Source organism: Entelurus aequoreus, linkage group LG25 (assembly GCF_033978785.1).
Source record: "Entelurus aequoreus isolate RoL-2023_Sb linkage group LG25, RoL_Eaeq_v1.1, whole genome shotgun sequence".
Taxonomy (NCBI): domain Eukaryota; kingdom Metazoa; phylum Chordata; class Actinopteri; order Syngnathiformes; family Syngnathidae; genus Entelurus; species Entelurus aequoreus.
The window spans coordinates 5,019,048-5,031,833 of record NC_084755.1 but is presented as its reverse complement, the minus strand read 5'-3'; the positions used below and the strand labels follow the sequence as shown (position 1 = coordinate 5,031,833).

The window sequence follows — 12,786 nt, the reverse complement described above, 5'->3', positions numbered from 1 at the left end:
ACTTTTTAAGCACTATTCATTTGAACAACCTCTTAAATTGGATCATATCAGTACAATGTTGAACTTCTTTACTTAATCCATTCCATCCTTTAATTCCACATACTGATGTTATGTTATGTTATGTTATTTTCATTTATTTTGCGCCCCCCAACCAAGTGTTACATCAGCCCGAGTGGAGAAACAAAAAAACAGAAACAGAGACTGAGACACACAAAGGAATCTAAACTAAACATTTAAGACTCACAATGAAAACATCAAGTAAAAGTCATCTGCGGTAAAAAGGTGAGTTTTAAGCCGTGCTCTAAAAAAGTCCAGAGTGGTGGCGGACTTTATACTCAGGGGGAGCTTATTCCACAACCTAGGTGCCATCACTGAGAAAGCACGGTCTCCCCTTGTCACTAGGTTTGACCGTGGGACCTTCAGGGTCATCTGGTTGTCAGATCTAAGGCAACGACCCAGCCTGGAGCTGGTGGGTTGGTCCAGGAGATCTTTAATATAAGCTGGGGCGAGACCATTAAGCGCTTTGAAGATGAACATGACGATCTTAAATTTCACTCTACGCTTCACTGGGAGCCAGTGAAGGGAGGAGAGGATGGGAGAAATATGTTCCCTCATTTTTGCGCCTGTCACCAGCCTGGCAGCCGCATTTTGTACTAGCTGCATGCTATGGATGGTCTTGTCGGTGACCCCAGCATAAAGGGCATTGCAATAGTCCAGTCTAGTAAAAATAAGCATCAACACGACCCTCCGTAGGTCACTGGGGGAGAGGAAAGACTTGATCTTGGCTATGGTGCGTAGTTGGAAAAAACAGGATTTCACCACAGATTTCACTTGTTTGTCAAACTTGAGGTCTGGGTCGAATATGACCCCAAGGTTTTTGACATGGTGTTTTTCAAGAGTGGCCAAACTTCCCAAATTCTTTCTGATCTGACTGACCGAGGTGGTCATACTGATATGCTAAATGTTCTAAGTGTTGTACGAGCATACAAATGTTTTAAATGAGATTTTCCTCTAAGGTTATATTTCTCCTCTTTAGTTGAGAAGAATTGTTGTACATTCTTTGGTAGCAGGTTATAGTTTGCTTTGTACATCATTTTAGCTGTTTGCAATTTTACCAAATCATCAAACTTTAATATTTTTGACTCAATAAATAAAGGGTTTATTACATGTATTAAATACATTTTCGAAATCAACTTCTACCAACCAACCAAATGAAGTGTCTAATGTGTATGTGCTTTTCCACAGCTCTTTGCAGATCACCACCGTGTTTGATCGAGATGTCAGCTGCCGCAGAGCTGCCTCTGTACGTATTTGGCATTCGTATCAATTATCATAACATATCAGTTGACTTGTGACAGAATTCAATTTGTTAATGTCTCACTTTGTCTCAGGCCGCTTTCCAGGAGAACGTCGGCAGACAGGTCTGTGATTACACGATTGTACTACTTCATATTACACCTTTACAGTGATTTCTTTATAAGCTTATTTGCTGTCAAATTAGTGTCTAGGTCTTCATGATACAACTTGTAGTGCTCATGAAAACGTTTGAAGCTGGAATAGCCTTCCAGTACAGCTTCAGGGCAGCAGCGAACTACAGTTCCTAACTGTCACCCAGCTCTAAATCACTCTTCAAGTGTGTGGCCACGTTCCTTTGTGCTGAATTGCCGTGTTTGTCTGTCAATCGATAGGGGACATTTCCACATGGCATTGACATTGCAACTGCAGCCGACTACCATGCAGTGGGAAATCGCAACAACTGCTATCTGAAGACCAGGTAGGAAAATACATGCAGTAATACCAATATTCACACAAATACAGTACACAGGGCTCTTAGTAGGAGACAAAGAACGACATTCTGATTGACACATTTTACATATACACTGTAACTCTGCACTTGTCCAATGTATAATGCAGTATAACACAAAGGTTAGCAACACCAGCTTAGCTATGTGACCTACATTGCAAACATTACAGTCATGTTTTTAACCGAACATCTTGCGAGATTAGCCTATTGTTGCTTAAGAAAAACACAACGATCAAACATGCAGCTCCTATATTTGATTGACAGATACCGTATTTTTCGGATTATAAATCGCAGTTGTTTTCATAGTTTGGTGCGATTTATACTCTGGAGCGACTTATGTGTGAAATTATTAACACATTACCGTAAAATATCAAATAATGTTATTTATATCATTCCCGTAACAGAAGAAGCAAATGTCCGCAATCGTCACGCACACGTCAACCAATAGAAATTCGGCGGGGGCGGGTCATGGCACAAGTGCATTGTGGGTCATGGGGGAAGTGTATTGTGAAAAAAAAGATGCTACCTGCTACTAGTTTAGTCTTTATTTGAAGGGACAATGTACAGAAACATTAAGCTCAAAGACAGATATGTTCTGTACCAGATTATAGCTAAATAGCTCGTTTCCATCTGCAGTCCCTGGCTACCTAAATTAAAGGGATACAAAAATCATGCAATAAAATTATGACAATAAAATCATACACAAGTATTAAGAAAAAAGTCATAAAATGCCCTTTCATGGACACATACTTAATATACAATACAACCACACCTCATTTACATCATCACACAAAGACAATACATGCTTTTGTTCACATCTGTCATCATTTGTAAAAACAACCATGATTTTAACAGACACACCTCACAATTTACAATAAAAAGGCTCTCATGGATAAATATAATACCCATTAGGTTGATGTGTCAAACATAATGCCCACCTTAGTGACCGTGTGAGCAGCTTTGATTGCTCCAAAGCCACTTTTTAACTTCAATTGTGAATGAAGAGTCATCTGTTAGACTTTTCAAGTTTGTTGTGAGGTCCTTCCATTCCTTTATGGCTTTATATGAAAAGGCTGATTGTGCAAAAGAGGTTTTACTACGTCCGTACCTTTTGAAAATGGATCATTTCAACATTGGCGGTAACTTATAAGAACTGAGAAGGGCTGAACAAAAATGGCGCCGAAAAAGGAAATCATATACTGCAGATTACAAGCTGGACGTAGTGAAATATGCAGCAGAAAACGGCGATCGAGCAGCAGAAAGAAAGGAAGCGGCGCATACCTTTTGGAGTTGGCAGAATTGTTTAGAAACGACAGAAACGAGGAAGAAGATTTCATGGGATTTAGCGATTAGGAGTGACAGATTGTTTGGTAAACGTATAGCATGTTCTATATGTTATAGTTATTTGAATGACTCTTACCATAATATGTTACGTTAACATACCAGTTGGTTATTTATGCCTCATATAACGTACACTTATTCAGCCTGTTGTTCACTATTCTTTAGACATTTTAAATTGACTTTCAAATGTCTATTCTTGCTGTTGGCTTTTATCAAATACATTTCCCCAAAAAATGCGACTTATACTCCAGTGCGACTTATATATGTTTTTTTCCCTTCTTTATTATGCATTTTCGGCCGGTGCGACTTATACTCCGGAGCGACTTATACCCCTCTGTCTTCCTTTTTTTCATCTTTCTATCCCCTCCTGCTCCGGCCCGGCTGCACCAAATGATAATATAAATACATTTAATAAAGTCAAATACAAATAAGGCAACAAGAGAAGTATCCTACACTTTTCTTTTGTAAAGTAAATGTGAACAGCCTATATGGGCGTCTACATCTACTATATGATTTGTCTAAGAAGCTGGACAGGAAAAAAATAAATAAATAAAAAAAAAAAGTGGAGCAGAAAAGTGTGTGAGATAGATTTTTCTTATGTTGGTGTTCATAAACAGTCTCTAGAGCAGGCGTGTCAAACTCATTTTAGCTCAGGGGCCGCATGGAGGAAAATCTATTCCGAAGTGGGCCGGAATGGTAAAATCATGGCATGATAACTTAAAAATACTCCAGGTTGTTTACTTTGGCCGAAAATAGAACAAGCACATTATGAAAACGTACAAATCCTCTGGACAAAACACTTCAAGTTTGTTGAAAATTCTGAGAAAATTGGTGCAGCTTCAAGAACACAATGAGTTTAGACTTGGTCTCAGTGTATCCACAAAGCCAGGATTAAACTTTAAGTCACAGTCTTTCTGGGATTGGACAAAAAACACAACATGTAAACTCTTCGAGGTATCAAACACCTCCTTTGTCATGTCCACGTATCAATCCAGAGCTAACTCAACAAACCGTAAGAGATTGAGGTCAAACTATTCAAAAGGGTTAAGTTTTCTCACTATATTTTCCTACCTTAGTTGGTGCCGGTCGTGGCGGTAATCCTAGAACACGTTGGTGGAACACCTTATTTCACCAGTTTGGTCCATGTCTCGCCTCTAATGGCTCTGATATTCCGAAGCGTTTTGGGTGTATAGAAAAGCGCTTTATCTATCTATCTATTATTATTACAGATGTCTGATAATGGCTTTTTAGCCGATATCCGATATTGTCCAACTCTTAATTACCGATTCCGATATCAAGCGATACCGATGTATACAGTCGTGGAATTAACACATTATTATGCCTAATTTTGTTGTGATGCCCCGCTGGATGCATTAAACAATGTAACAAGGTATTCCAAAATAAATCAACTCAAGTTATGGAAAAAAATGCCAACATGGCACTGCCATATTTATTATTGAAGTCACAAAGTGCATTATTTTTTTTAACATGCCTCAAAACAGCAGCTTGGAATTTGGGACATGCTCTCCCTGAGAGAGCATGAGGAGGTTGAGGTGGGCGGGGTTGAGGTAGCGGGGGGTGTACATTGTAGCGTCCTGGAAGAGTTAGTGCTGCAAGGGGTTCTGGGTATTTGTTCTTTTGTGTTTATGTTGTGTTACGGTGCGGATGTTCTCCCGAAATATGTTAGTCCTTCTTTTTTGGTGTGGGGTCACAGTGTGGCGCATATTTGTAACAATGTTAAAGTTGTTTATACGGCTACCCTCAGTGTGACCTGTATGGCTGTTGACCAAGTATGCCTTGCATTCACTTCTGTGTGTGGAAAAGCCGTAGATATTATGTGATTGGGCCGGCACGCAAAGGCAGTGTCTTTAAGGTTTATTGGCGCTCTGTACTTCTCCCTACGTCCGTGTACACAGCGGCGTTTTAAAAAGTCATACATTTTACTTTTTGAAACCGATACCAATAATTTTCAATATTACATTTTAAAGCATTTATCGGCCGATAATATCGGCAGTCCGATGTTATCGGATATCTCTAATTATTATTGATGTTATTATTATGAAAAAGGACGACAACGAGGCATCTTGCAATGGTAAAAGTTGATTTTGAAGACAAAAAATGATTTTCAAGGTAAAAGTTGATTATCCGAGTGCACAAGATATTACCGTCAGTGTTTCCCACACATTAATTTATTTGTGGCGGCCCGCCACGAAAGAATTACGTCCGCCACAAATAAAAAATTAAAAAAAATTAAAATGTAAAAAAAAAATTTTTTTTCTTTTTTTTTTGTCCTGTCCAGCTTCACAGGCAAATCATATAGTTGATGTAGATGCCCATATTGGCTGTTTGTATTAAATGTATTTATATTAGAAACACAACATGTGTATATAACAAAGGGTGCAAAGTCTGCAGGCAGTAGGAAACACATGGCTAAGTGTGGGGAGTAAAACTGATGGCAGTCTAAAGTTCAAGATTTTTGGAGCTCTTTGTTCAGTGGATCAGATGTTTGATGAAGCTCTGTGTCTATCTTTCACTTTATGTTGCTGGTAAATAATATGGTTGTAGTAGTAGGCTAAAGTTAAATTATTTAGTATGCACTAATTAAAGGGGCAGAGCTTTAAGAGACATTTTAGCTTTTATATTTTATAAGATATATTTTTTGTAAGAACCACAATTAATAAATATATATCAGTGAATAACTTATTGTTCAAATCTGTATATAAATATGTACATAAAGTGTTGTAATTATATTGTAAAATGGATGGACGTTTAAAACAAAACTGTTATTATTAATTAGTAAGTATACCTTTTTTTAGCCTTTTTAGAGAATATCATATCATTGTAGTAAATTATGCAAAATACTTGATGATGGCCACGCCCCCACCGCCACAGGTATCTTGGCAGTTTATGGGAAACACTGACCGTCTATTCTTAAAACCCACACAAAGACATTATTGGGGAGTAAGGGTGCCAAATAACGATGTGTTTGAAGCAGAAGACATAAAACGGCAGGTTTTTAAGTTTCCACGCTTTACTTTGTATCTCTTGCTAGTCCTAACAGAATTGCTATTGTGACATCCAGTGGACACATTCAGAACAGCAGTTTCTTTCATTTAAAAAAAAAAATGCAGCTCATTTTAATACTTGGCAAACTCATCAGGCGGGCCGGATAAAACCTGTTGGCGGGCCTGATCCGGCCCACGGGCCGTATGTTTGACACCTCAGCTTTAGAGAGACATATTACTGTACATTATTAAAAAGTTAGTCTTGCATTGTCAAGTCCTACCACCACCACATTTTTAAAACGATAATCCAATTCCGGTGTTTTAATGTTCAGTTTCTTGTTTTGTTGTTTCTTTTTTCAGTGTTTACATTTCCAGTTTTCCAGAGTACACCAATGCAATGATTGACCACTTGGTAGCAATGAAGATCAACCACTGGGACAGGTAAGTACTTCTATACCAGGGGTCGGCAACCCGCGGCTCCAGAGCCGCATGCGGCTCTTTGACCACTCTGATGCGGCTCAGCTGCATACTTGCCGACCCTCCCGGTTTTCCCAGTATACTTAACGACCCCCCCGATTTTCCCAGGAGACTGCTTCTCCCAGAAATCTCCCAGGGCAAATATTATCCCATTTTCACTCTAATGACTTAAACAAGGGCGTGCCCTAATGGCACTGTATTAATTGTACCCTATAGCATTTACAAACAGCGTGCCAGCTCGGCCACATGTTATATGTTGCTTTTACTTGTACACGTAGGAGACAGCAAAGCATACTTGTTCAACAGCCACACAGCTTACACTGACGGTAGTCATACAAAAACAACTTTAACACTGTTACGTTACAAATATGCGCCACATTGTGAACCCACACCAAAAAAGAATGACAAACACATTTCTGGAGAACATCCGCACCGTAACACAACACAACAAATACCCAGAATCCCATGCAGCCCTAACTCTTCCGGTCTACATTATACACCCCCGCTACCACCAAACCCCCCCACACATCAACCCCACCCCCTCTCCGTGCGTCGGTTGAGCGGAAGAGTTAGGGCTGCATGGGATTCTGGGTATTTGTTGTGTTGTGTTTATGTTGTGTTACAGTGCAGATGTTCTCCAGAAATGTGTTTGTCATTCTTTTTTGGTGTGGGTTCAAAGTGTGGCGCTTATTTGTAACGTAACAGTGTTAAAGTTGTTTTTGTACGACTACCGTCAGTGTAAGCTGTGTGGCTGTTGAACAAGTATGCCTTGCTGTCACTTACGTGGGCAAGCAAAAGCTGCATTCTACATGTGGCCAAGCAGGTACGCTGTTTGGGCAGGCTGTAGAGGGCGCTAAAAGCAGTGCCATCACGCCCCGATATTCGGGGGTCTCCCGGAAAAAATGAGAGGGTTGGCAAGAAAGACGCTATCAAGCGCCATTCAATTAAAAGTCGCGGGCCGCACTAACATTAAATTTCCATATTGAGATGCGTGCCGGTGCGTGTGTCAGAGACCCCTGGTTAACATAGCGCAAAGCAATTTAAGCTTTGTATGCGGTGTTTTTCCATTTTAAATTTTCAAATTTTTTTTGTGGGTCCCATTGTTTTCTTTAATTTGTGAAACTTTCCAAAATGGCTCTTTGAGTGGTAAAGGTTGCCGACCCCTGTTCTATACCTACTGTGCATTTTTTTAAATTTTTTTTTAGATAATTTTTTATGTTTTTTTCTTTTCTTTTTCAGTTCCATTCGAGAGCTCACATCCAAAGCCCTCCACAACCTGACGCCTCAAGCCCCTGATTACATGGCGACTTCAGGTAAGCAATGTCACCATACCCGTTTACTTGAAAGTTAAATTCCCCAGGAAGCACATCTTTTACTGAACCCTAGAATTATTGAAAACAAATTGCGCTTTCTGTCTTGTTTGTTTGTAGTTTTGCCGCAGCTGTTGCTCATGGCAGTGGCTCCCGACCTTCACGGTCGCCACGGCGCCATCTTGGCGTGCGCTGAGGTCGTACACGCGCTCTACAAACTGGGCCTGCACACCAGCAGGTAAATGTTTTGTAGAGGACACTGCTCACAGCCACAGATGCATCACTTCAAAGCAAACTCCATTCCTAAACAGGACCGTAGTAGACATAATTCCCTCACAATGTGTGGAGGCGCTGAAAGATATTCATCAGAAGGTAATGCAAGCTCCACAAGGTATAAAACTGGGCTCAATAACTCACACTTTTGCTAAATACCATGTGTTGACCTACTTTCAGCTACAAGACAGGAAACAGTACAGGTAGGACGAAAAAAATCTAACATTCCTAACCTTTTATAGTAAGAAAACATAACTATTGTTTTTCCAATGTTGTGCAGGGGTTTTGGTGGAGAGCTGATGAGGCCAGCGAGTGAGTGAATCTTCAAAAAAATTAAATTCAACAACATTGAATTTTATGAGTTATGGTTTTTGCAGTGTGCAGACTTATAGAAAAGCTTTCACTGTCCAAAATGCCCTTCAAGACGGATCCAGTCATCAGTGAGTCACGTAGTTAAATGACAGGCTTGTATGTGCCACTGACCGAGTGTACTGGCTTGCAGCTGGCTGGCAGTGGCTTATTGACGACACCATCAAGACTCTGCATCTCGTCTCCAGCAGCGCCAAGGACGGCATTGTGGTAGGACCAAACATTACGGAATTTTATTCAGCATCTTTTTTCTTGATAAATAATTTGCCTTTGCAAAGTCAACAATGCTCAGTTGTTAGTGTAGGCAGGTCTAATGTGGAGCACGACTGTGACAATTGTATTTACTATTGTATGGGGGTGTAACGGTACACAAACATTTCGGTTCGGTACGTACCTCGGTTTAGAGGTCACGGTTCAGTTTATTTTCGGTACAGTAAGAAAACAACAAAATATACATTTTTGGGTTATTTATAGGGATGTCCGATAATATCGGCCTGCCGATATTATCGGCCGATAAATGCGTTAAAATGTAATATCGGAAATTATCGGTATCGGTTTTTTTATTATCTGTATCTGTTTTTTATTTTTTTATTTTTATTTTTTTTATTAAATCAACATAAAAATCACAAGATACACTTACAATTAGTGCACCAACCCAAAAAACCTCCCTCCCCCCATTTCTTTCTGTTATCAATATTCTGGTTCCTACATTATATATCAATATATATCAATACAGTCTGCAAGGGATACAGTCCGTAAGCACACATGATTGTGCGTGCTGCTGCTCCACTAATAGTACTAACCTTTAACAGTTAATTTTACTCATTTTCATTAATTACTAGTTTCTATGTAACTGTTTTTATATTGTTTTACTTTCTTTTTTATTCAAGAAAATGTTTTTAATTTAGTTATCTTATTTTATAATTTTTTTTAAAAAGTACCTTATCTTCACCATACCTAGTTGTCCAAATTAGGCATAATAATGTGTTAATTCCACGACTGCATATATCGGTTGATATCGGTTGATATCGGTATCGGTAATTAAAGAGTTGGACAATATCGGAATATCGGATATCGGCAAAAAGCCATTATCGGACATCCCTAGTTATTTATTTACCAAATTTGCAAAATCTTCCACCAAAACTATTTTTCTTAGTGTAATATTTGATGTGAAGTAATGGGAACCTTGGATAGGTCAATAATTCATAATAACATTGATTTTGATTCAATATTATGTTTTGAGCAATGACAGTTTGAGAGAAAAAAAAACAGCTTTGTTTTATTAGTCAACATTGCAACTTTTTCTAAATAACATTTAACCTTTAAGCTTTTTTATTTCACTTTTTTTATGTTTTTGTTGATTTGAATAGTATTTTTAGAATGTGCCGTGGGCCTTTAAAACATTAGCTGTGGGCCGCAAATGGCCTCCGGGGCACACTTTTGACACCCCTGCTACAGATAATAAAAAATTAAATGTGATAAATCTATGGATAAAAAGCAGAGCCTGGCGACGCATGCGCGTTTATCATAACTCTCTCTCTGTCTCTGCCCCTCCCTCACCAATGCTGCTGTTTGTTTTGTTTTTAACCCCTTCTTAACCCTGAACGTACATTGAAAATACACGCAACCCTAACTCAAAATGCCGGACATTTGAGGCATTTAAGAAACTCCGCCCTGACAGCTCCGCAAAAGAGGACATGTCCGGTGAAAAGAGGACGTATGGTCAGTCTATCCTAGCCCGTTAGCTGCTAGCATGCCGTGTGTTGTGCCTCGGTGTGCATTGTTTACACAACGTGCGTTACGCTACTTAATATGTCCGTGTGGAAACTCGTTCGGTACACCTCCGAACCAAACCGGAACCCCCGTACCGAAACGGTTCAATACAAATACACGTACCGTTACACCCCTACTATTGTAGCTTTTGTGTGCCGGCAGGCTGCTGTGGTTTGTGCCCTGACGGCCTTGTGTGAGGAGTACTACCAGGCCCAGACCGGCCAGGCTGATTCTGAGAAGCAGGGTGTGTTCTTTTTGCTTTACTACTGTACATTTAAATACAATTCCCTACATTTTTAAAGGGGGGGATGTCATTAAATTGGTTTCAGGGTCAGAATTTAGGAAATTCTGTGAAGGATCTGGTTCAAACATATCTGAATAATGTTATTATAATTCAAACAATACAAAGTATTAGGACCACAGTTAGAGATGTCCGATAATATCGGGCTGCCGATATTATCGTCCAATAAATGCTTTAAAATGTAATATCGGAAATGATCGGTATCTGTTTCAAAAAGTAAAATGTATGACTTTTTAAAAGGCCGCTGTGTACACGGACGTAGGGAGAAGTACAGAGCGCCAATAAACCTTAAAGGCACCGCCTTTGCGTGCCGGCCCAGTCACATAATATCTACGGCTTTTCACACACAAGTTAATGCATTGCATACTTGGTCAACAGCCATACAGGTCACACTTTGGGCGGCCGTATAAACAAGTTTAACACTGTTACAAATATGCGCCACACTGTGAACCCACACCAAACAAGAATGACAAACACATTTTGGGAGAACATCCGCACCGTAACACAACATAAACACAACAGAACAAATACCCAGAACCCCTTGCAGCACTAACCTCAACCTCCTCATGCTCTCTCAGGGAGAGCATGTCCCAAATTCCAAGCTGCTGTTTTGAGGTATGTTAAAAAAAAAAGCACTTTGTGACTTTAATAATAAATATGGCAGCGCCATGTTGGCATTTTTTTCCATAACTTGAGTTGATTTATTTTGGAAAACCTTGTTACATTGTTTAATGCATCCAGCGGGGCATCACAACAAAATTAGGCATAATAATGTGTTAATTCCACGACTGTATATATCGGTATCGCTAATTAAGAGTTGGACAATATCGGAATATCTGCAAAAAAGCCATTATCGGACATCTCTAACCACAATGAACGCAACAAAAAACTGACACAATACTACAGTGGTGGAAGGATTATTAAAAAAAACATTACAGGAAAAAAAAAAGTTTTAAGAGAATAAAATCATAATATTCTGAGATGTATTTTTTTTAATGAAAAGAAAGTCAAACATTTTAGAAAAACAAATACTTATGTATCAAGCATGGAAGTTGTAATTTAATGGGAATAAAGTTGTAATATTCATTGGGATTTTTTTTTTTTATGACAATAGAAACAAAATAGTGAAACCAATGCATTTCGATTCAACTGACGTATGACATACAGTACAGCCCAAAAAGGTGAAATAACTGAAAACATGTTTTATATTCTAGTTTCTTCAAAATAGCCACCTTTTGCTCTGATTACTTTTTTGCACACTCTTGGCATTCTCTCCATGAGCTTCAAGAGGTAGTCACCTGAAATGGTTTTCCCTTCACAGGTGTGCTTGAAGCTCACGGAGAGAATGCCAAGAGTGTGCAAAGCAGTAATCAGAGCAAAGGGTGGCTATTTTGAAGAAACTAGAATACGAAACATGTTTTCAGTTATTTCACCTTTTTTTGTTGAGTACATAACTCTGCATGTGTTCATTCATAGTTTGGATGTGACAATCTACAATGTAAATAGTCATGAAAATAAAGAAAAGGCATTGAATGAGGAGAAGGTGTGTCCAAACTTTTGGCCTGTCTGTATATGCGCCATAATTAAGCGCTAAATGTCCTAAAAAATATATATTTTTAAATCCATTCTTGAAGATTTTGAATAGATTCAGAATCGTAATTAATGTGAATTTATTTTTTACAGCCCCAATAATAAATAATAACACACATTTTATGAAAACAAAGCCATAATATTAACTGAAATTTAAAGAAACTTAATAGGAAATGTAAAAGATTGAAGTTGTAGTATTTTGATAAGACAATTTTATGACAATGAAGTCGTAATATTTATTGAATAAAAAAAAAAAAAAATTTCTGACAATAGAGTCAAAATATTCAGAGCAAAACAGTATTAAGAGGAATGACGTACACATTTCATGAGGGTAAAGTTGTAATATTAAGATATGTTTTTAAAGATAGAGAAGAGAAAATCATGTACCGTAATTTCCGGACTATAAGCCGCTACTTTTTCCCCTCGTTCTGGTCCCTGCGGCTTATACAAGGGTGCGGCTTATATACGGCCTGTTCTTCTCCGACACCGACGAAGAGGATTTCGGTGGTTTTAGTACGCAGGAAGACGATGACACAATGATTA

At 38.8% G+C, this 12,786-nt stretch overlaps 1 protein-coding gene across 1 annotated transcript in view; it reads left to right on the top strand.

Annotated features, from left to right (window-relative positions):
- The window catches only part of tbcd (tubulin folding cofactor D), a 68,977-nt gene that overhangs the window by 33,764 nt on the left and 22,427 nt on the right, over nt 1–12,786 (top strand). The window contains exons 15-26 of the mRNA XM_062036502.1: nt 1,246–1,303; nt 1,392–1,421; nt 1,689–1,774; nt 6,511–6,591; nt 7,867–7,940; nt 8,058–8,175; nt 8,249–8,309; nt 8,391–8,413; nt 8,491–8,522; nt 8,588–8,650; nt 8,713–8,789; nt 10,515–10,596. Coding sequence (XP_061892486.1) covers nt 1,246–1,303; nt 1,392–1,421; nt 1,689–1,774; nt 6,511–6,591; nt 7,867–7,940; nt 8,058–8,175; nt 8,249–8,309; nt 8,391–8,413; nt 8,491–8,522; nt 8,588–8,650; nt 8,713–8,789; nt 10,515–10,596 — 785 coding nt within the window. The remainder of the gene's footprint in view (nt 1–1,245; nt 1,304–1,391; nt 1,422–1,688; nt 1,775–6,510; nt 6,592–7,866; nt 7,941–8,057; nt 8,176–8,248; nt 8,310–8,390; nt 8,414–8,490; nt 8,523–8,587; nt 8,651–8,712; nt 8,790–10,514; nt 10,597–12,786) is intronic.